The sequence below is a fragment of the Nilaparvata lugens genome, chromosome 8 (assembly GCF_014356525.2).
Source record: "Nilaparvata lugens isolate BPH chromosome 8, ASM1435652v1, whole genome shotgun sequence".
Classification (NCBI taxonomy): domain Eukaryota; kingdom Metazoa; phylum Arthropoda; class Insecta; order Hemiptera; family Delphacidae; genus Nilaparvata; species Nilaparvata lugens.
In genome coordinates, this window is record NC_052511.1 from 49912704 (window position 1) to 49938567 (window position 25864).

Here is a 25864-nt window from a genome sequence, read left to right on the forward strand (position 1 = left end):
TGGACAATCTACAAATTAATGATTTATTGAGCATGTAATTTCATAAATTTATTTCATTTACACATGCACAAAATCAAAACAATGATTACGGGAGAAGCAACATAATTTATGAATCCAAAACTAATTCTCCCCCGAATTTCGATAGTTGATGAGCAGATCTGAATAAGGTTATGATACCACTTCTTATAATATTTCACGAAAATCTGCCTTCCAAATATATAAACAATATAAATTTGGAATTTTAGTTAATTATATATATTAAAAAATAAGTATCACTCTACAACATCCATTTAATAATTTATAAATTGAAAAACTTGAAACATTTTAAGCTACAAACACTATCACCATTAGAACAGTGATCATTAGTAATGATTGATCCATCACTGATTTTCGAAGCATTGCAAACTCAATACTTGATAGAATGTATGAATAGAGTGGATCACAAGATAAGAGAAAGAGTGTGTGTATGAGAGAGAGTTGCACAAGATAGCTGAAGAATGCAACTGTGAAGAAAACAAAGTATATGAATCGGACCAATCACAAGCAAGAACCAAGCCACGCCTCCAGAAACACAGCTAAACTCTCTTTTCATTGGTCGACGATGTATTTCCGAATTTAGTCAGTAGGTGGCAGCAGTAACAGGGTTGAGTTTATCCAAATCATTCATGTTCATGAAGGAGGAATATTCCAACATTTTGTTTGAAATTATGCTTTTTATAAACTTTTCCCTTGATGATGGAAGTAATAATATGAGATGTATTTGAATGTAGAAAAATCTGGTGTGGTGCACTCACACAACTTTCCTTGCCGTTATGAAAATTGATCACCTGACGCTAGTGTTACCGCACATCTCAAGTCTACTATTCAAAGATCCAAGTCAGCTGGTGACAGGGCAATAACGCTGGAGACACACGAGGTCTGCTATCTCTTCATAGTGAATCATTTGATTGAATCAACAGTTTGCAATTGGATAATCACATTTTCTCGAATTTCAAGCTTAAATTTTGATTTTAGGTGAAAATGTTACTGAACATTAATTGTAGAGATTCTCATGCTCAATCTTTTCCACTCAACATTTTTTGTTTGGGTTGTATCTGAAGTCTGATAATTGAGAATCTAAAATCAAACTTTGCATAGATGAGGTGGAGCTCCTGAAATTTTTACAGATATGGGACTTGTGGCAGTTGATAGAGCTTATCGATGACTATTTCAGGTATAACTTCAATCGAAATCGTTGGAGTCGTTTTCGAGAAAATCACGAAAAACCCTGTTTTTGACAACATTTTCGCCATATTAGCAGTCATCTTGAATCGCATTCGATCGAAATTGTTCGTGTCGGATCCTTATATTGTAAGGACCTTACGTTCCAAATTTTAAGTCATTAATTGGGAGATGAGATATCGGGTACACAGACGCACATACACTCATACACACACACACAACACACACCACACCACACACACAACACACACACACACACACACACACACACACACACACACACACACCACACACACACACACAACCACACACACACAACACCACACACACACACACACACACACACACACACACACCAATACCAAAAACCACTTTTTGGACTCAGGGGACCTTGAAACGTGTAGAAATTTAGAAATTGGGGTACCCTAATTTTTTTCGGAAATCAATACTTTCCTTACCTATTTCTTGAGTTTTAGTTCAATTATATCAGCTGTGTTTATCAGCTGAAGTTGAATCAGCTGGACCGCACTGAACAACTATTTATAAAATATACATGTATAGACTATGTTTATAGAAAGAGAAAGCCGTAGCGAGGTCGTCGTTGTGAGGAGGTTATGGCTATCACTGGTGTAGGGTTCTATATCTGTTTATATATGATGCGGTGGTTATAGTGTTGTATATTGGCAAATGGCAACTTGGAACTGGACTTTGCAACACTGCTGCAACCGCAAACGGTCATCTCTCTACCACCCAGTTGCCACTCCTTATTTTGTCGTTCTTATAATTATTCCTTCTCCTCTTCTACTTCATCATCCTCTTTTCCTCACTTCCTAACTTCTTCACATCTTAAAATTTCAAGATGTATGCAGAATATTATTTAATAATTATGAATAATTCTATGATATAATGAAGAAATATCGGGGACCGAGCTTCGCTCTGGAGTACAAAAGCATGAAAAATTTATTACGAAAGAAGAAATTACAATAACATTCATACAGAAATGTTCTATCATATTACTGTAAATTGAGATTAATTCCCCGAGGAATCCAAAAATTTCCCTCACACAGGCCCAGTTGCACAAAAGCCAGTTGAATTTTAATCCTGATCAACTTCACGTGAACCAAATCAGAGCAGACCATTTCAAAAAGATGGATCTTCTGGAAATAATCAGGATTGAAAATAACCCGGCTTTTTTGCAACCTGATTGAATGTGATTACAAAAGTTGAACATCTGAGTCATAATTTTGACACAGTCCCACACACATGAACTCGCTCACTCACTTCCATCACCAACAGACAACGAAATAATTATTATCAGCTGTTTTTCCAAGAATGAATAATAGTTATCCTTTTTATGTCCATCAGCGAGTTTTCTCAGGGATGAGACCTAGTGCAATCGAATCTTTATATTATAAACCTGAGTTCTTAATTTCGTGAGAATCGTTAGAGCCGTTTTCGAGATCTGGTGAAATACAAACATATAAACATATAAACATACAAACAGAAGTTGCTCGTTTCATAGTATAGGATATGCATCATTCGATATTCTTCCTCATCATAGTATGTATATGATTGTCACCTGCATTTGTCAGTCAATTGAAAGAAATGTTTCTCATTTATACTAGAGTTCATACTGTTCTTCTTCTTCTACTTCTTCTTCTTCTTCGTCGATATCTCACTTTGTTCTGTTCACTATTGCATTCTTCGTGCATCTTGTATTCATGCACTCTATCAAGTGGACGGTTTGCGATGGATGCTTCGAATATTGAAGCATCAAGTCAATTGACGTGGTAATAATTCTCAAATTCAATCCTTACATCCTCAATACTTCAGTATCTCGAATAAAATTTTGTCTATTGTTATCATTTTATTATCTTTTCTCCTAGCAACCTATTCTACTGTTTCAGCTTGTATTCCTCTGAAATTGCGAGCCCCACATATTTTGTTAATTTCTTTAGAATTCATCCAATGATGGAACGTTTTTTCTAAATTAATTCCCAATGATGAAGAGGAGAGGATTAATGTTCAAAGTAGAAGTATGAGTAAAAGTAGAAGAAAAAGAAGAAGAAGAAATAGAGGGGAAAAGGGAATAAAATGGAGAGCGATAAAATGAAGTAGAGAGAAGAAAATACAAGGAATTCCCAGAGAAAGGAAACCTAGTAAAAAATACACATTTCAGAGTAGTCTCATAGTGTAAAGAAGATACGTATATTTCTGCAAAGGGAAAGAAGAAGAAATAGAGGGGAAAAGGGAATAAAATAGCGATAAAAAATGAAGTAGAAAGAAGAAAATACAAGGAATTCCCAGAGAAAGGAAAACCAGTAAAAAATACACATTTCAGTTTACTCTCATAGTGTAAAGCAAATACACAATCTCATTCAGTATCACATTCAACATTTAGTTGTATATCTTTTTTCGGTTAAGTTGGTCAGTAACATAGTTTCTATACCTATATTCACAGCCAAGCTGTCCAGTTGCATATATTTATACTGTATATCTGAGGCTGGAGCAGAAACATGCGAATGTTATGGCATAGCTGAGAGGAATTCGACAAGTTGTTAAATGGTGTCTTGTGGTGGCCTACTGGTGTTGACTAATCGTCCACCAGGAAATTCTTTCAGCCAATTTGGTTGCCGCCTCTTTCTACTCTCTTAACTCTTTCTTTGATATTTTTCCTGCTTATAGCTCAGAGTTCCATTCATTCAGAATGAACGGTTGTGGTCATTGATAGAGTATTTAGTGGTATGAAACCTTATTCAAATTGGGGAGAGAAATAGGACAAGGTTACCTTATTCTTCCTCTCCCTGTCATTATTTTAATGATGAACCAATTGTAAGAAATAGAGAATAAAAGTGTTTTGGCTATATGGGTATAGGGAGTCTGAAAATAATCTCAAACTGTGATCATTTAGAGTATTTTTGTTTCCAGAAATCATAAATTGATTATAAGTTGTCATATGAATTCAAGGGAGTTGTTCTTGACGGAATTGCCCGGCCTTATCTCAACAATCAGAATTAGATAAGCGCCGTACTCTCGGTACTCCTGTTGGAAGGGTGGTTGTTTGAGTCAGAGCTTCTAAATCATATCCCGTTGTTTCTGAAAACATCTGATTCTGTTGGTGTTAATTAATTGAATTCTCATCATCTGATATTGTTACAACGTTAGTAGACAGACTAAATAACTGTCTACTAACTTTGATACTGTTAAGGTGCGTACAGATTTACGCGCAGCGAACTTGAGCAATTCACTTTTAATCAGCTGATGCCAAGCTTTTCATATCTGTATCTTACCGTTTCTGTAAAAATACAGATATAATCAGCTGATTAAAAGTGAATTGCTCATGTTCGTCGCGCGTAAAGGTGCGTACAGATTTACGCGCAGCGAACATGAGCAATTCACTTTCAATCAGCTGATGCCAAGCTTTTTATATCTCCATCTTACCGTTTCTGTAAAAATACAGATATAATCAGCTGATTAAAAGTGAATTGCTCATGTTCGCGGCGCGTATATCTGTACGCACCTTTAGACTTGCTACACACACATCGATTTTTGGACGTACGATATTTTGCTATCCTTATAAATTCTATTAGATTAAACAGATGATTTCAAACAGATGATGTTTGTCAAGCTCCGTCTAATCTGATAGAAATCAACATAAGGACGGCAAAAAATTGAACGTCCAAAGATCGATGAGTGTGTAACTGTTTAAACTGTATATATTCATCATCATTATCATCATGAATGTCAATGTATCTAGAATACATTGTAGTCTAGTCATTTTTGATTCATGCAAAATGCTAGAACTTATGTGAGGGCTATATTACCAATTTTCTAGATAATCAATATCATAGAGAAACAATAGCGAATGGAAACAATTAGAGAAACAATTAAGAATGAATGGATATTCTGAGAATGTAATAAATTGTATGTTTATTTATCAGCAAATATTATATCATCTATTTCTCTACCTCTCTCATCTTAATCATTTCAATATTATGATGCGATTACCCAGATAATTGATTGAGAAAATTAAGATAATTAAGATAATTAAGATAATTAAGATAATTAAGATAATTAAGATAATTAAGATAATTAAGATAATTAAGATAATTAAGATAATTAAGATAATTAAGATAATTAAGATAATAAGATAATTAAGATAATTAAGATAATTAAGATAATTAAGATAATTAAGATAATTAAGATAATTAAGATAATTAAGATAATCAAGATAATCAAGATAATTAAGATAATTAGATAATTAAGATAATTAAGATAATTAAGATAATTAAGTAATTAAGATAATTAAGATAATTAAGATAATTAAGATAATTAAGATAATTAAGATAATTAAGATAATTAAGATAATTAAGATAATTAAGATAATTAAGATATATTGATCATTGATACGGTAGCCAGATAATTGATTACAATATTGTATACTGAATATTGACATAGAGAAACGATAGCATAAGTAGATATCCCATGGTATAGGGAATTTATGTCGCAACTTTTACTGTTATCTCAAGCTGATTACTGTCGATTATTGTCAATATTTACTGTTTTGTTGGGGTGATAGTGTATGAACGGCACAATTTGAGAGACTACCAGCGTCACACAGCTGCATAGGAAAGAACAGTAAAAGTTGCGACATAAACGCCCTATACCTTGGGATATCTACTTATGCTATCGTTTCTCTATGTCAATATTCAGTATACAATATCTTAATCAATTATCTGGCTACCGTATCAATGATCAATATATCTTAATTATCTTAATTTTCTTAATCAATTATCTGGGTAATCGTATCATAATATTGGAATGATTAAGATGAGAGAGGCAGAGAAATGAGAGAGCTGAATAAAAACATACAATTTCTCACATTCTCTGAATATCCATTCATTCTTAAATTTCCCTATCATAATAGTGTAGTAACAATACAGAATTCTGTGAAAATGCTTTATTTCATCACGGAATTCTCTCCAATCCCATGCAACCAATTGACTAGACATAATTTTTTTGAAGAGGATCACTCCTTGATAATGGAAAGATTCTCTACTCATGTGAAATAGGTTTCATGAAATAATCTTGGTTGCTATATATATATATATCTATATATATATATATATATATATATATATTAAATATATATATATATATATATATATACTGCTCCAGTTATACTATAAATTTGGAACAACATTTCATTGAATAATAGAGAAAATACAGAATCATTCTACTCTTTGGTCGACAGAAAAGGAAGAGATAGAGATTGATTGATCGATTGCCTTCATTACGGGCGGAGTTAGGACTCCAGGTCCTCTTTGCCACATAAACGCAGAGAGCGAAAGGGGAAAAAAGAGAGAGGGAGTGATGGAGAGAGAGATAGTAAGTGCGTGAGAGTGAGAGAGATTATTTATAACCAACCTACAGGAAACCAACCACTGATCTTGTTATTGTTATTAAATTTTTGTAACAATCTTGTCCGACAATTTATTATTCATCTGCTGTAGGCGTGTAACCTCGATTCGAACTCTTACAAAACTGGAAATTTCACAGTTTTCCATGTCTTTTCTGCCAATTGGATTACACATGATTGCTACGATAATAATAAACACCATTCCATTGACAGCTCATTGAATTTCAATTTAGGATTCATCACAGCATTTAGGAAATTAGCCCGAATGCTCTCTCAGGTCAAGTACAATTTTCAACAGTTAAAAATCTGGTCTGGCGCACTCACACAACTTTCCTTGCCGTTATGAAAATTGATCACCTGACGCTAGTGTTTACGCGCATCTCAAGTCTACTATTCTAAGATCTGAGCCAGCTGGTGACAGGACAATAAAGCTGGAGACACACGGGGTCTATTTCTTAATGTTTTTAATGAATGATTCAATAGAATCAACAGTTGTCAACAGTTTGCAATTGAATAATCATAATATTTTTTCGAATTTCGAGCTTATTTTCAATTTTAGGTGAAAATGTTACTTAACATTAATTGTAGAGATTTTCATGATCAATCTTTTCCACTTGAAAGTTTCTGTTTAAATTGTATCTGAAGCCTGACAATTGAGAATCTAAAATCGAACTATGCATAGATGAGGTGGAGCTCCTGGAATTTTTACAGATATGGGACTTGTGGCAGTTGATAGAGCATATCAATGACTATTCTAGGTATAAATTTGATCAGAATCGTTTGAGCCGTTTTTGAGAAAATCGCGAAAAACTAAACGCCATCTTGAATTGCATTTGATCGAAATTGTTCGTGTCGGATCCTTATATTGAAAGGACCTTAAGTTCCAAATTTCAAGTCATTCCGTGATTGGGAGATGAGATATCGTGTACACAGACCCACATACACTCATACACCCTCACCACATACAGACCAATACCCAAAACCACTTTTTTGAACTCGGGGACCTTGAAACGTATAGAAATTTAGAAATGGGGGTCCTTAATTTTTTCGGAAAGCAATACTTTCCTTCCCTGGTAATAGGGCAAGGAAAGTAAAATATACAGACATTTTATGAAGATATATACATTCCATCCCTTGTTCATATATTTATTAATGGGCAGATTTCAGGAAACAGGTAGAGTTCAAAACCTCTCTTCTTCTTAATTTTGAAAAAAAAAATGTTTTTGATAGGATATTTCACTTCCTGGCAGAATATGGAATAGTATTCAATGAAAATACAAACACAATGGTTGTACAGTAATAATAAGATTGAAGTAGTTTCCATTCACATTATTCCCTTTCGATCGTTAAAATTCGCATGTTTTTCAACTTATATATCGAAACACATAATCGAATCTGCTTGTTCTGAACAAAGATCAATAAAAATCTGGAATAAGCCAGTTTTAAAGCCCTAAAGCCGGAATAACTCACATTGAATTCATAAACTTTTGAAGACATAATTCTACATTAATATGTATCAACATTTTCCTCCAATAATAATAATTATTCTCCAAGATAATTCCTCTCATAATATGTCGGGTTTTTTCTATGTCTACCCCAGCCTAAGAGAAATAGTCAATTCTAGAAAAATAGTTGAAATCAGAGAAATTATAGTGAGCTTTGTCAGATGTCCTCATCGGAGTACAGTAACTCTATTTCTCTATTTACTTTAGTTACGCTTGTCTCAGATCGGAGCTTTAGTTGGAAATATGAAAGGGACTCAATTCGATGATGTTGAAATTTAAACAAGTTTTCAAGATCGTTGTTCGGTGGCCTGTCTGCTCACGAGAGAGAGAAAGAGAGAGAGTGAGTGTGAGGAAGAGAGGGTGGGGAGAGAGTGAGTGTGAGAGCGTAAGGGACTGGACGATGTAGATGAATAGAGATGGATAGAGTAATGCAATGGTGAGGAAGAGAGAGGGTGAAGGAGGTTAAGAGAGACAGTGTGAGGGTGAAGGAGGTTAAGAGTGACAGAGAGAGTAATTAAGTTGAAGAGAGATACTGCTGATTGAGAGACTGAATGATTTAGAGGAAGAGAGATGGATAGAGGAATGCAGTAGGGAGAGAGAGAGGGTAAAGCAGGTGAAGAAAGACAGAGAGAGGAATGAAGCTGGAACTGTGGGTAATAACACACATTGCATCACTTGCGCATTCCTTCGACAAGTCTGGAAACTCCATGAAACTGAATTAATAATATGCACGCGGGTAAATAAACAAGTGGCGTGGAGAGTGAGACAGAAAATGGAATAAGAGGGTGTGGGGAAAGAGAAAGAAAGTGAGAGATATGAAGAGAGTGAGTGGTAGTATCTTTTAAGCTGTCAAACAGATTAAAAAACTAATTTGAACTAATGTAGGTAGTAGCAAGGTGTAAGGAATCATACTTAAATACTTAATCTTCAATTAATAAAATAATCAATTCTTCAATCTTAAGGATCCTGTTATGTCATATATGTTATTCTTTGAATACAGTCACTGTATGAATAAGTTATTGTTATGTTATTAAAAGAGCATTGATTTGTTCTACTGCTTTTATTGAGAAACATGGGAATTCTATGACATAAATGAGTTTCAGAATTCGGATTCTGTATTGAACAGTGCAAAATAATGCAATGCAATTTGAGCCCGACTTAATCCAGTCACTATATACATTGGTGCATGCAATTCAAATTGTAGCTCTGATTTTTTAATATATTATTTAGGTACATAGAGAAGTCCAGAACCAATTTCTTCATGCAAAATTTCCTTGTGCTAGATACAGGTTGGCCCAAAAACCTCGTATTTTCGGCTCATTTTCCAGTTTTCAGCTATTTCTGCCAAATCTCGTAATCGGACAGAAAAATCTGTTCACGCCTTAGTTTCAGATTATAAAATTCTGAATAAAATGAGATAATTTGTTACCCTCTATCTTCAATGAGTACTGAGTTATGATTTTTCAAAAATGAGTGAAATTTGAAGAAAAAAACAATTTTTATGAATTTTAGTTTTTGATCAACAATATCTTCCGATTATTACCATTTAGATGTATCATTCAAAATCCCTCTGGCCGTACTTTTGTGCTCTACAATTTGAGATCAAGTAGAGCACTCTATCTCATATAGATTTCCAGGTACACCTGACAACAATGCTCCTAATTGTGGAAAACACCTAATTTTCAGCTTGAACCATCATCACCAACTACATTGTCCTCACATTGATTTTTCGCACAATGACATGAGTTCATGAGATTATGTCCTATGAGAATCACCCGTTAGATACACTTCATTTTCAGTATTTCCTAGTGGAGAGGCGCTCTTAAGGACACCTCAAGGATCAAAATTTCAAACACTTTTGACACAATGCTCAGATTTCAACGTACTACACTTCATTCTTCTCGACTCGTCAAGGCGGTCCAAAAGTCTAGCATCATGCATCATATTAAATTACGTCAGATTAAGCCCATATTCCAATACACAAAAAATGGCCAATTTCCACATTCAAAGCTGCATGTCTTGTGAAATACTTCGTCTCCACCAGAGACGAAAACTAGGTTTGAGCGACAGTTGGATCTAGTCATATGATTTTAAAAGGGTTTTATAATAAGATTTTTTGTTAGTTTAGTGTAAACTGTCGCTCAAACTCAGTTTAAAGCCTAACTTACACATCGCCAATTGGCAAGACATTTCTTTTTGGACAATTATTCTATGTATTGTATGTGGACAATTATTGTCCAAAGACAACTGTCTCGCCAATTGGCGATGTGTAAACTAGGCTTAACATCTGCTAAAATCTGACCTTAATTTGGTTTATGAATACAACCCATCACAGAAATCAATAAATAATACAAAACGAATTCAGCATAATTATCATTTTTTATATAATTTGTCTTTAGAATAATGTGATTGTGTATGCAATTTTTTTTTCTGAGAGTGACGCTCACATGATCTCCAGCCTTGTGCGTGGGTTATGGGAAAATGAAAGTAGGAGATGCGTGGGCAAACAGCTTTAGGTGGGTTCCAAACCACCGTGATGCAATTGTTAGACTTATAAATGATATTAAGAAGAGTTGACTTTACAAGTGGTCACCCTTCCAAAAGGGAATGGCAAGCGTATAAATATTTAATTATTCAATAGTTAGCTTATAAGAGACGATAATAAACTGACCTTATAATCAAGAACTTATAATCAACAAAAGAGACAATTAAATGACTTCCAGTGTGAAACGAAATCAGTTTTTTTGTCAAGCTGCTGATGAGTTGCATTTTTGTGAGTCTTCCAATTTCTCCCAACTTTCTTCAATGACAACATTTTCATGAACTACTCACATAAGGTCCAAGCCACATGAGCGTTTTCCAGACAAGTCGACAGGACAGGAAGCTCTCCGATTGGCTAATTGGGTTGGCGTTCAGGAATCAGCTGATAATCAGCCAATCAGAGACTTTCCTGCCCTACCGACTGGTCTGAGAAAATACTAATGTGGCTTGGCCCTTATGGGAGTAGTTGATGAAAATATTGTTATTGAAGAAAGTTGAAAGATCATAAGTTCTGGCCCTTAGTATTTAATAATTCAATGATGATAATAATAATAATAGTTTCTCTGGTCGAGGGTGTAACACGATCAGAGGAGTTTATTCAAAATATAGACATGATTACAAAAAGCATATGAGCTCCTATTATATATGAATATTAGGATATATGATTATATGACTATGTTATATATGATTAGACTATATGATTATATTTTTTGTAGCACATAACAGAAAACACTTTAAAGTTTGTAATATCAATTAAAACAGGAGAAACAAGACATAAATAGATTGAAAACACTTGAAAACTTACATTGGAAACGAAAATTTTCGGGAACTGTGTTCCCTTTCTCAACCGAGCCGAGAGTGGTACAGTTTGAAATCCAACGGAAAATTCCGTTTCTAATGTAAGTTTTTAAGTGTTTTCAATCTATTTATGTCTTGTGTTTCCTGTTTTAATTCATATTACAAACTTTATATGATAACATTGATATATCAATTATATATGAATATGTGTTGATATGCCACTAATTTTGCTATTGTTTAAGATTTCATCCCAAAAGTGAAAAATTCTAATGAAGCTACATCTTGCGAGTCATACACAAAACACAATTCACTAGAGATCTCCTTACAATCAAATTAACAGAAGTCTGAAAATCTCAAATCCCAATCTTACTTTATTAGTCAATAATCCATCAAGACGTCATATTTAAAGGTGCGTACAGATATACGTGCCGCGAACATGAGCAATTCACTATTAATCAGCTGACTATATCTGTATTTACAGAAACAGTAAGATACAGATATGAAATATCTATCTCAGATATTTATAAAATATCTTATATCTATATCAAATATAAGATATTGATAGCTTGGCATCAGCTGATTAAAAGTGAATTGCTCATGTTCGCGGCGCGTATATCTGTACGCACCTTAAGAAGAAATTGTCCACCTGAAACTCACTCGTACGATCCAAGTCGTACGATTACGTCGTACGTCGTACGATCACAGTGCATGCTCTGCACACATTCTTGGAAGCACTTGTCTGTGATGAGCGGGAAGTGCTCATTCCATTCGTAAATAGTATAAAATTAGCACCGAATCCCAAACTAGTTATTCCGCAAGCTATAATTTACAAGCTGAACGGTTTGCTCGAGTTAATACCCTCTTTTCACTTTCTATATGTAGTACGGTGAAATTCACTCCATACTGACAGTGTTCTATGTGGCACAACATTAATGCTTCACGTTTAACTAGTTCTGACAGATTTATAAGTTTCTTCTCTAGTTGAGATTCACTTCATACTGACAGTGCTCCTTGTGGCACAACATTGATGCTTCCCGTTTAACCAATGCTGACAGATCTATGAGTTTCTTCTCTAGTTGAGATTCACTTTAAACTGTCAGCACTCCTCATAGCATAATATCAATTCTTCCCATTGAAACAATGCAGCCAGTTCAAGTGAATCTCACCACTAGACCACCACAGTTAGTTGTGCTGCTGAGCTTTTAAGAAGGACGCCAACTTTTTTTTTGTGCAGGTTTGATGTGAATCAGGAAGAAAGTGAATACGAATGAAGAGAGAGAGAGAATGGAGAAGAGTAGTAGAAGAGGAAGAGAGAAAGAAAGCGGGAAAGTGGACAGTTAACATTGACCGGCTCAATTTTCCTCAGAAGTGAACAGGATAATTATGGTTGTGTGGAATTATGAAATGCAATATTTCTGATTGGGATTATACGATCTTGAATCATCGGTTGAGTTGTGGCTTCGGAATGACGTCAGGCTGACGTGATTCGGCTTTTTACTACAGTAGTGGATTTTTAATTTCCTACTTCCAGGATTGCAGTTTGTGTTTCACTGTATTTGACGATTTGAGCTTCATTATTGACTTGAAGCTTGAAGACGTTATCAATTTATCTTTCATTGAATCTTGTTTTTACAATAACAAATTCAAATCAAATCGAATTATTTATTTACAAATGCAACTCTTTAAGAGTATTTTAAGCCCAGGTGACGAATGACAATGCCGCACAATAGCTTCCATTTGTTATGATTCAATGAATGAATGAGAGATGATGAAATGAAATCTGAAAACAAGCACCCAGCCGAAACAAAATTAGAGTGAAATTGAACCCGAATTACCAGACAAATCCATAATAGGAAACACTTGCTACTCACTATTATCTACTCAAAACTAATACCATTCATAACATCTATATTATACCCCATCGAATTTTTACTTCCCTTGCCCTATTACCATAGGTAAGAAAAGTATTAAAAATTAAGGTACCCAAATTTCTAAATTTTTATACGTTTCAAGGTCCCCTGAGTCCAAAAAGGTGGTTTTTGGGTATTGGTCTGGATATGATTGTGTGTGTGTGTCCAACACGAACAATTTCGATCAAATGCAATTTAAGATGGCGGGTAAAATGGCGAAAATGTTGTCAAAACAGGGTTTTTCGCGATTTTCTCGAAAACGGCTGCAACGATTTTGATCAAATTCATACCTAATATAAGCACTGTCAACAGCCATAAGTCTCATATCTGTGAAAATTCCAGGAGCTCAGCCCCATCTATGCAAAGTTTGATTTTAGATTCCCAATTATCAAGCTTCAGATACAATCTGAACAAAAAATTCGAAAAGTGGAAAAGATTGAGCATGAAAATCTCTACAATTAATGTTAAGTAACATTTTCACCTAAAATTGAAAATAAGCTCGGAATTCGAGAAAATGTGATTATTCAATTGCAGACTGTTGGCAACTGTTGATTCTATTAAAATCATTCACTATGAAGAGGTAGCAGACCTCGTGTGTCTCCAGCGTTATTGTCATGTCACCAGATGGATCTTGGAATAGTAGACTTGAGATGCGCGTGAACACTAGCGTCAGATGATCAATTTTCATAATGACAAGGAAAGTTGTGTGAGTGCGCCACACCAGATTTTTATTGAGTATTATCATAGAGAAACAATAGCGTTAACTTACGCTTTTGTTTCTCTATGGTATTATACAATAATTTGTATGATTTGAAAAGTGTGTATGTTACATTATTCACATGTTATGATGTAATAGAGTAAGTCAGAACTTGTGGATTCAAAAGAACTCTCATAGCACGGTTTCCGAATAGGAATGAACTTATTCTTGAAATGAAATAGAAGTGTTGTCAAAAATCAAGTACCTTTTCAAGTACCCCTACGGAGAAAAGTGAGGAAAGAACTAATATTATAATATAAAACGAAAGTCAAAAATCCTAATACCGCGTATATTAGTGGTGTCAATATTTTGCTGTTTTGCGCGTAATAAATTTCCTCCATACGCGTTCAATATTTGAAAATTGTTTGTCAACTATCAATTATATAATATCGCTATCGTGAATCAATAAATTATTTATTTGAAGTTGCTTTCCATGACGAAACACTATATAATAACTTTGTTGAAGTTCTGACACTGTGTTACTAGTAAATATTTGAAAAACACACAACAAAAGTAAGTGTTTTTTCAAATATTTACTAGTAACACAGTGTCAGAACTTCAACAAAGTTACATTATTTATGTTGAATTTTTATATATGTTGTTCATCCATGTCTATCAGCAGTAATACAAATGGAACTCATTTATTGTAAAATAACAAACATGCTTCGACACAAATGGTGTCATCTTTAATGTAAAAAATTGTTTAGTTTGAAGGGATTTGCAACCACAACAAACACATTCATTCAACCACATTCATTGAACAAAATCAAATAAGAATTGGTTAGAATCATATATATTATATATGAATCAAATAAAGATTATTCTTCATTATTTTATTGTGATCTCATGATGCATTACTCCTCCATCAGTTGATTATTCACATCAAGATCTACTCAACTGAAAACTCATTGAAGAAGCTCCACATTCCAATTTTTCATACATCTCCGTCTTGCTCTAATTCACCGTTGGAAGGCCGCAGCAAGGATATTACAAAATATCACACACAACTAATTAACGGTTGAAAATAAAATAGCTAAATCCGACAACACAGATATCGAGAGTTTTCTCAAACGTGAAAAATTTCTCAAGTACAGCAATAACAATTACTGTGCGTACTGTATACTTGTGTTGTAACACAGAATACACACTGTTACAACCAGTTTGTTTCCACGTATTGTGAAAGAGCATAACCTTTCGGATTGATAAAGCCTGGCCGAAATTGTTGGTGTATATTGTGACTCTGTCACCATGAAATCGGGATTACCTCAGCGCTAGATTTATGTCTGGCTTTGTATACCTATTTTTCTGCTTAGAAATAACCTTACTGTAGTATATTTATGGAACAAAACTCTCTCAATCATTCAATGATATGAGAGTTTATTGAAATCTGGGAAACATTGAATGCTAATTTTTAAATTTGAAATATACCTTCCACAATCTGTCAATCGTTAGAACACTAGAATCAAGGGCCGGTTGCACAAAAGTTGGTTAAATTATAACCGTGATTAGCTTCACGAGAACCAATCAGAGAAGGCGTTATTGAAAAGACAGCTGCTCTGATCGGTTCTTGTGGAATTAATTACGGTTAAAATTTAACCAGCTTCTTTGCAATAAGTCTTGAATTTCTTGATCCATCAGGCGTACCAACTGTATTGTTTCATCAATTTTTGAGCACTTTCTTGACGACTTGCAAAGTACATATGTTTTTTACAAGTACAATAGCATTATGAAATTTACATAAGTATATTAAGTATTAAGTGTATTATTCATATCGTAAATCGTTGACGATGCGTAACGACAGACATGCATCGGAGTATAACATTCTGAAGTACTTCATTTTTTGAAGACCTAAATCTAAGCAATGTTTGAAATGTTTCACATTAATAATCCCAACACTAGTCAATGAAATGTGAAAGCCTCTATTGATAAGTATTGGAAAGTTCGGACATAGAGAAAAGATAGTATAAGTTATGTTAGCATAAGCTAAGCTTATTTGTAATCATTTCTCTATGATAGGATGTAATGTGTTACATTATATACTCTCTGGCTCGGCTGATTCTTAAATTTACATTGAAACCTGTAATTTGCTTGAAAGTTGTGCAGTTTTCTCTAAAAGTATTTGAATTTTTAAGAAGAAATGTAAAAAATGGGAAATTAATTGATTTGAATTGAAAAATTGAAGAGTTATGAACGTTCTCTAGAAATATTCCAGGTGAACTTGAAGCTTAGAAAAACCTGGTTGACATTTTCAAATTAATTCACAATAATTGAAATGAAAATGAACTAGAAACTTAGTTATACTAGCCTAGCAATATATTGCGTGATACAAAACAAGTACAACAAAGTAACAAATTTTGTCATAGCTTAGACAACATAAGTTGCTCCAATGAACCATGAACACTGCTTGATAATCTTTTTTGCGTTGTTACTATTTGTATTACAAACTCCCTCAATGATCAATATAGAAATCACGTTTTTCAAGTCCTATTGCATTGTAAGCAAGTTCCAAATTTAAGCCACAAATTACACAAGATTTACTACAAAAATGCAGTTCTGTATTTATATCTCAAAAACTGAACTTTGATACAATCAATTTAATTACATTCGTATCTTGTAAAATTACAATTAAAATTAACACAATTGGACAGTTAATTAAAATCAAATCTGAGTTAATTACTTAACGGTCTACTACATTAATGAAGGCTGCACCATTTATCTCAGATTCATTCAAGCTTTTCAATAAACTGATTGTCAATCACATAATAACGGATCTCATCACAATTTTTATCAATGCAAACCTCGTAATATATTTTATAGAAAAAAGTATTGTATTAGTTTGAATTCAGTTCATATCACAGACCTTCAAACTGCAAAAAAATTGTTTTCAATGCACTGAAAATATATAGTGAATGAATGAACATTTTTTTCGTAATAAATACGTCACAATGTTCAAGCTTGTGGGAGGGAGGAGTATGAAAAAATTGTTCCACTCGGGTTGAAAATCAGAAACTATGGTATCAGAGCTAGGAGAGATAATTTCAAGGCAGTATCTCCAATTATTTCGGAATGATTGATAAAATAAGATAACTGACCATCTCTGAATTGTTTTCATCAACAATGTGAACAGTTAGCTCCCGCAGATAGAAGCTGAACTATCAGCTCTAATTTACGGAGCACTTCCGAAAAATTGTATTCAAAAATCGTGCGATTAGTTCGGTTTGAGTGCTAAAAATTTATTAGATGATCTAGTCTAGTATTTTCTAGCGTTAGACTGGTGTCTAGTCGATGGTTTTCCAGTTCTTAATTGATTTTTCGTCGAATTTTATGTCTTCGGATTCGTGTACAGTGTTGTGGAAAATTGTTCAGATCCTGTCCCTCAAATTAAACGTGGAAGTCTGGTTGAGAAAGTAGTTTTTAATCTGGAGGTGATTTGAGTGATTATTTCCAATCCAATAATAGTGAATAAAAGAAAGATATAAAAAACTATACATTTTGAACATAATAACTAACCTATTTGCCCAGTAATATTTTAATAAAAAAGTTTATTGGTTAGGCTGTTGTATGATACAATTTCAATCAAACTTAAACATAATTAATTGACTTGATTTTTGATACAGCTAAATGGATGAATAAATACATATTGAAAGCGTTTTAAAAGCGTATTAAAAGCGTTTCGTAGGCGCAGAGTGATTATAAATATTGTCTGATATGCAGAGATAATAGAATAATCAATAAATATCATAAACATATTATCAATTGAGATTTTAACCTTACAGTTGTGTTGTAAGTGATGTTGTGGTACTTTCCCATAATGAAAACACAAATTTAAATTCTCAACCACTATTTAAGTGGTTAGATGTTTAACACTAAAGTGGAAAACACAAATTTAAATTGTCAACCACTTTTTAAGTCGTTAAGTGGTTAACACTTAAAAAGTGGTTGGCAATTTAAATTTGTTTTCTCACAATTAAAATTTGTTCAAATCAATGCAACATTCAAAGAATCCTTGAATAATCATGAATAATGAGGAACTTCTCAATATCAGTCCAACAAAGAATGGATGAATGAATTAATTAATTTAATAAACTAGAGATTTGTCTATTTTATATTTTAATATACTTATATTTTATATTTATATTTTATAAAAAATATTTTAAATTTATAATATTTTATATTTTAATAATACAAAAAATCATGATCATGTAGCATGAAAATTGAAAATAATCGTAAAATACAAAATATATATTTATCCAACATGATAATAGGAATAACCATTAGAAAATACCTAAATTATTACAAAACCTGGAAGGCGACGTCTGTCAAAATAATCAATCAATATCAAAAACATTCAAGATCAGCTAAAATCAATTCACAACTCTAAGGCCCGGTTGCACAAAAGCCGGTTGAATGTCAACAGTGATTAATTCTACGAGAACCAATCAGAGAAGGCGTTTTTGAAAAGACGGCTTCTCTGATTGGTACTCGTGGTATTAATCACGGTTAAAATTTTACCGGCTTTTGTGCGACCGGCACTAAAGTCTCCTTCATTACTGAGGAACCTTCCAATATCAACTCAACTGATGTGGATTAGGTTGAGTCGAAAATGATTTATTGATTAAGGATCTTAAAAACTTTTCTCAAAGATTCATCAATACCGTTGACTGGACTGCTATGACTAAGTCAGATTTTAACTGCGAACTACTAGTAGTTCTGTGAACAGTAGACCTCACGCAGTATTCTCATCCACAAGTACCTGATTGAAACTATAGACCTTATGGAAATACAGCAATAGACTGGCTTCTCCACACATCTGTGTAATCACTTGTCAGCTGATTTATGATGAATAATTCTATAGTCTGATTTTTACTCTAATATTGGCGTATGAAGGGGGCTCCTTTTTCCTTTTATATTATCCTTGAAATGCAAAATTTCCAAAAACCTTGTATATACGTCGACGCGCAATTAAAAAAGGAACATACCTGTCAAATTTCATGAAAATCTATTACCGCTTTTCGCCGTAAATGCGCAACATAAAAACATATAAACATTTAAACATAAGAGGAATGCCAAACCGTCGACTTGAATCTTGTATATAAAAGATATATATAAACCTCACTTCGCTCGGTCAGCAACATTATATTCCTATTGAAACAAACAAAATTACTTGATGAGAAAATACCGTTACAAAAGTTGCATTTTGAGATTAAAACGGAACGTGACACTAATCCAAAGTGGAAATCATCAATACTTATTCCATCACAATGCATATATATTCTTGATTAAATGATAGAGAGGACATTACTGTCCAAACTTCGCCACGTCAAGAAATAAAAATTCATTGCATTCTATCATATCTGGTGGGTTAAATGGAAGAGGGGGCTTCTATTGCCTCAATTTCGCCCACATCACTTTTGAAATTGTAAAGTGTAAATAAAAGTAATTTACCTATCTATCTATCTATATCTGTATCATTCACACAGTAGGTTGATAATGATCAAATCCACAAACTCACGCCGTAATCTTTAAAAATAAAAATGTTAAATTTTTCTTCTATTTGTGGCTTTGAATCATCTAAATCTAAAAATCTACTTTGTGGAAATAATTAAGAAATGAAAATTTTGTAGAGTGATCAACTACAAGACTTAACCTATTTCGATCTATGTATAACCTTATCTAAACTTTGGAGAGGAATAACACAAGGTTACCTTATTTTTTCTCTCCCTATTATTTTTGATGATGTTCTTATCGTATGAATCAATAAAGAATTGTATAAATCTGTGATAGTATCTCCAATTAAGATAAGAATTATCAATAATCAAGACCATTAATAATAATATTTCCAATAATATTGATTATTTAAAATGTCCTTCTTCATGCAAGCATCTCTAAATTCTGACTCAGTCATCCCAGTCCAGTCACATGTATCGAGCACTTTAAAATCCTATTCTCAAACAAATTAATTCTCTCTCAAAAACACAATTCCGAATTTTGTTCAACCCAGGTTTATTATTGCGAATTTTGTTAAACCCAGGTTTATTATTACGATTTTTTTCCAACGTAGGTTTAATATTACGAATTTTGTTGATCCCAGGTTCATTTATGACCGAAAATGACCAAACCAGGCGCAATTTGCCCCTGCTCGTCCCCATATCGCTCCACACTACGTTGCCATATATGTGGCAAACCCGTTTCAACAGCAAACTGGATCTGCGGGGATTGTAGCGCGTTGCATCGCAGTCGCGTTGCGATCGCGTCGCATTTGAATCGCATACGACACGACATGCAAGGTCTAGGACAATCTATAGACAGTTGCCAGTGTAAGTTGGATAGACTCGATTTGATTCTACAGCAGAATGGGGAGAAAAACTCTGATTTAGAAAGAATTCTAAATGGGGATAAAAATGTTGAGCTGCGGCGAATTCTGATGGAAAATGGTGTCAAAAACGTCGAATTGGATCGAATTTTGATAGAAAATGGTCACAACAACATTGAACTGCGAAAAATTCTTATAGAAAATGGTATTAGTAACGTAGTGTTGGATAAAATCTTGATAGAAAATGGGTGTGGAAACGGTGAACTAAATAAGACTCTCATGAAAAATGGTGGTGGAACTGTTGAACTAAATAGTGTACTATCGGAAAACAGGAATAAAAACGTGGAAGCCACTAGAATTTCTATCGAAAATGAGAAGAAAAACGTTGGACTTCTCAATGAAAACCGCAACTCAAAGTTGGGAACAAATAATACGGAACTCGCCAGAATTTTACGTGAAAACGGTAACAACAAATCTGAATCAAATACGAGTTCACAGAAAAATGGGAAGAGAATTATCGATCTGAAGAGTATTTTAAGGGAAAATGGGAATAAAAAGGGAGAAATAGAGAGATTGGATAGAATTTTACAGGAAAACGGGAAGAAAGTTGAAGTGTCAATGTGTACAAATGGAGGAACAGTCTACTATCTTCCCAAAAAGAAAGTTCTGGAAGTGTATTTGGAAGATGATAGCAAGGTGGACCCGTGTGATGTGTTAAAGGAGTTTGTGCAAGGTAATTAAAAAAAATTATCATGCTTTTGTTTCAATTTCCATAATTCAATTATCTCTTTATTAGTCTATTAAATTGATGGTCGTACCATAATAATTTGAAAAATGCTAGTTTTATTCTTGTCTCATCATCAATATCCCTCTTATCAGTTGCGCACAAGCCTTGAGCTTATGTGGGCATCATCCTCAGCAGAAATGCAACATTATTACGAAAGTTTCACTATCAATCTATTTCAAATTTGAAATTGTTTGTTTTATTCTAATCTATATTCTCAGATTGTGATTTGGTGTAGAAAATTGAAATGGACATGACCTATGTATAATAATTGGCCGATTTGAAACTAAATTAGAAAATTTTAGAAGTTTTGGGCAGTAGCCTGTTTCTTCTTTTCCGATCATTGTATTGTTTGTGCTAACCTAATAAATAGATAAATAAATGAATAAATATCCATTATAACACACTTCATATAAGTTTTTAGAGAATATTAAAAACTTAAAAACATAAACACTTTCACGCGATGTTCCTATATCACCAGACAACTTTAAAAATGTTCAAAAACAATACGCAGATAACTTTTTTTGTGGAAAAACCAAAACTATCCGGGTCATTGTAACCTTGATACATTTCTTAGCAATGCATTTTCATACTAATTTGATCCACTATCACTGAACTATTTTCTAGGCGCGTGCATTATTGTAGAACACTTTTTTACAAACTGATTACAATAAATGTATTATTTTAGTAAATTGGGTACAAGAATGATAATAATTGAGTACAGATTCATGTTGTGACCCATTACCCCTGAATATAAATGGGGGTCAAAGGTGTCAATCTATCTCCCACGAAACTAGATACATGCTTTGAAGGTTGTTTTTCTAGTATTATACATAGGAGAAAAGAATCAATTTCAATAAAGAAATCGACAATTCCCCAAGAATTGATTAGAAGTTACCAATCAGTAGCTGAATTTCAATCTTTGATAGTCAAATTATAATAAACATGAATATGACAATAGGTAAATCATATCATAAATGTTGATGAAAATCATATGATAATATTTTTCATCTCTTTTCTGCATGGGGCTACTCAAAAATGGACCTATAAGACTTTAAAATGCCATCAATGTTGTAACATGTTGTGATAAAATAATTCAAAAAGCGTACTGAGATTTTTATCTTTCTTTATTTTGATAATATTTTTGTTATGAACTTTAAAGTAATGTCTCTCGAAGCACTACCACCTAAATTTATACATTGATACTCACAATGAATGTAATTTGTAGATTTACAAATGTTTACAGATGGGAAATGAATTGTAAGTTACATTTTGTTCAAATGCTAATGATTTTTGTATGGTAGCGCTCATCGAATTTCCATCTAGCTGTTTACCCCGTTGTCAATATTTGCAGTAGCAGAAGTCTTCGGGGTGATTTTCAGCATTTAATTTGGATTTTCGTTTAATAATTATTATTTATAGATAAATCTAGCTGGTCGTGTTCGAAGACAAGAGTCTTTCATAGCAATATCTTTCTGTCTTTTGAACACTTTGTTACCATACTATGCCCGTAGATCTATGTTGAAAATTCGGATATGACCCAAAATAAGATTCAATTATTTATTGACATGAAGTTAATTGATTGAAAAACATACTGATGCTGAATGACGATTCCTGATGTCATAGAATGATGAACCAAGTTATTTCATGAACAGAAATGACGTTTGAAAATTGGATGAGTTTCAAAAAGCTCTGAAACTAGACAACGTCAATATTATTATCAAAACATAAAATTTTGAACCAGATCGCGTGGTTTTGTTAGTATGTCAACAACGTGGGTGTTATAATCTATTGTCAATTTTGAATTTATTAGATTACTAATATTAGTCTTCGATTATTTCACGATTACAAAAATAACGGAGATTAAGTTATACATCAATTAAATGTTTAACATCAATTAATGTTTATTATTTTCATTACACAAATAACGGAGATTAAGTTATATATTAATTAAAAGTTATTGATTTGAAGTTGTCAGAACTACATATTTTGGGAGTACAATGAACTAGTTGAAAAAATCATCAATATCCTAGTGAACTAAAATCTTCAACATGAAGCATCACAATATAATGTGTGAATGAGGCCATATGATTGGTAGTTGACCGAACAACAACGTGAAAGGCTCCTATTGGCCGAGACAAGGAATCATCATTAATGGAGTCTAGTCTCGACCAATGACAGCCTTCCACCTTCTACGTCAGCCAACTACCATTCATATGGTTCCATTCACACTTGTGCTGTTTGATGTTGAAGATTCTAGTTACTAGAAATTGATAATGTTGCAACAAAATAAAATAGTTTCTTGAATGAAGTTTTTCATTCATAGATATCCATATTATTTTGATTACAATATGACCTCCATTACTGTAGAAAAATGGTTCATTTGATGGTCTATTCACTCAATTTCATGATAGGCCTTCTTTTATTTCAATATTTTCTTGTTACATTCTCATGAAAATCATCTATTTTACGGATACGGAATATGGTACGGATTATGTATGGAAAAACAGTTATAATGAATTTTAGTAATGTTTCCAACAAAATTGTGATAATGTGGGATTGAATTATTTAGGCTTAGAGTCAATATCCCACGCTATTGAAGGCATCTCAATTAATATTCAATTTAGCTTGAGATGATGCTATATGAATAATCAATTTATTATTAAGATGGAAATCGGAGATCGTTGGGAATGTTTTGAAACTGGACTTAGAAATGCTTCCATTTTCAAATAGTAATAAAGGCAATGAATAGTATTTTGAAAACCTATAAGATAATATGTTTGATTGAATTTGAATTAATAAATTTGTTTGCATTGGTCAACGGGTCAAGTAATTTGCTTGATAATTATTATTAAACGCATCTCAATTAATATTTAATTGAGTTTAAGATGATGCTGTATGAATTATCAATAATATTATTATTGGGATGAATGTCGTAAATAGTTGGAAATGTTTTTAAAACTGGGTTTAGTAATGGTACCATTTTCAAATAATAATCAATGCAATGACTTGTATTTTGAGAACCTATTAGATTTGAAAACCCAAAACCTGTAATAAATTTGATTGATTTCATCAACGGGTCAAGTAATTTGATTGATAATTATTATTAAACGAAAATCCAAATTAAATGCTGTAAATCACCCCGAAGACTTCTGCTACTGCAAATATTGACTACAGGGTAAACAGCTAGTTGGAAATTCTATGAAAGCTACTATTCAAAAATTATTTGTCAGCCCGGAGATTGGCGATTGATTCCATTTGACGAAGTGATTGTCTACGTCTCAATCTTTTTGAGTATGATACCTTCAACCCATGAATTATCAGCTCGATTCTTTACCTAGTCCTCCGAACATCCCATTATATTCATTAACTTCATCAATTATATATTTACAAATGCTTTATTTTTTTATTTTTACAGGTCGTCTTGTGGTGATAATGTTTGGGCTGTTGGCATTAGCGATTGGAATCGTACTATCATCCATTCCGTGGCTCGACTATCTCATACTCAAGGTGAGCTAAACTTTGCTCTAAATTTGTATTTGTCCCTTTTTTGTTATTGAATAGAACGTCTAGCAGCCAAATTATTCCAATGAACGAATTTATTAATTATACTGTAACAACGAGATCTTTCGGCATCTTCATGGTTGTACCATAGATAAAGGATAAGCATAGGTATACTATATTGCTTGTCTCCGGTTGTACTCATAGGCTCAGTTGCACAAAAAACTATTAAAATTTAATCATGACTCAATGCCACGAGAACCAATCAGAGAAGCCTTCTTCTCAAAAAGTCTTCCCTGATTGGTTCTCGTAACATTCGATCAAGATTAAAATTTTAAAATCGTTTGTGAAACTGGGGCATAGAATCTAGGCTAGGCACACAAAAGTTAGTCAAGACAAGACAAGACATGTTTAGTCACAATACTTCACATAGTTGCTCATGACGCAACTCACACTGATTAGTCATTGCAATTAGACATGTCTTCATAAGCAACTATGTGAAGTATTGTGTCTGATCACGTCTTGTCTTGTCTTGTCTAACTGGTGTGCCTAGCCTTAGTCAAGACAGGACAACACATGATCAGACACAGTACTTCACACAGTTGCTTATGACGCGACACACACTGATTAGTCATTGCAATTAGACATGTCTTCGTCCTATACTATTAAACGAGCAATTTCTATTTAAATGTTTAGATATTTAGATGTTTATATGTTTGTATTTCACCGGATCTCGAAAACGGCTCTAACGATTCTCACGAAATTCAGATCATAGTAGGTTCATAATATAAAAATTCGATTGCACTAGGTCTCATCCCTGAAGGACATTAAAAGGATAATTATTATTCATCCTTGGAAAAACAGCTGATAATAATTAACTCGTCGTCTGTTGATGATGGAAGTGAGTGAGCGAGTTCATGTGTGTGGGACTGTGTCAAAATTATGACTCAGCTGTTGAACTTTTGTAATCATTCAATCAGGTACTTAGTGCCGGTTGCTAAAAAGCCGGGTTATTTTTAATCCTGATTAATTCCAGTAGAATCATCTCTTTGAAATGGTCTTCTCTGATTTGGTTCACGTGAAATTAATCAGGATTAAAATTTAACCGGGTTTTG

The 25864-nt window shown here is 33.3% G+C and overlaps 1 protein-coding gene across 6 annotated transcripts in view; it reads left to right on the forward strand.

Moving 5' to 3' along the window:
- The window catches only part of LOC111044179 (lysosome membrane protein 2), a 224715-nt gene that overhangs the window by 128977 nt on the left and 69874 nt on the right, over positions 1-25864 (forward strand). For 4 of the 6 annotated variants that reach the window (XM_022329263.2, XM_039435000.1, XM_022329262.2 and 1 more), the window contains exon 3: positions 24667-24758. In XM_022329263.2, coding sequence (XP_022184955.2) covers positions 24667-24758 — 92 coding nt within the window. Of the gene's footprint in view, positions 1-17222; positions 17577-20212; positions 21198-24666; positions 24759-25864 lie in introns of those variants that run through there. The other 2 variants (XM_039434999.1, XM_022329260.2) reach the window with 2 other exon arrangements.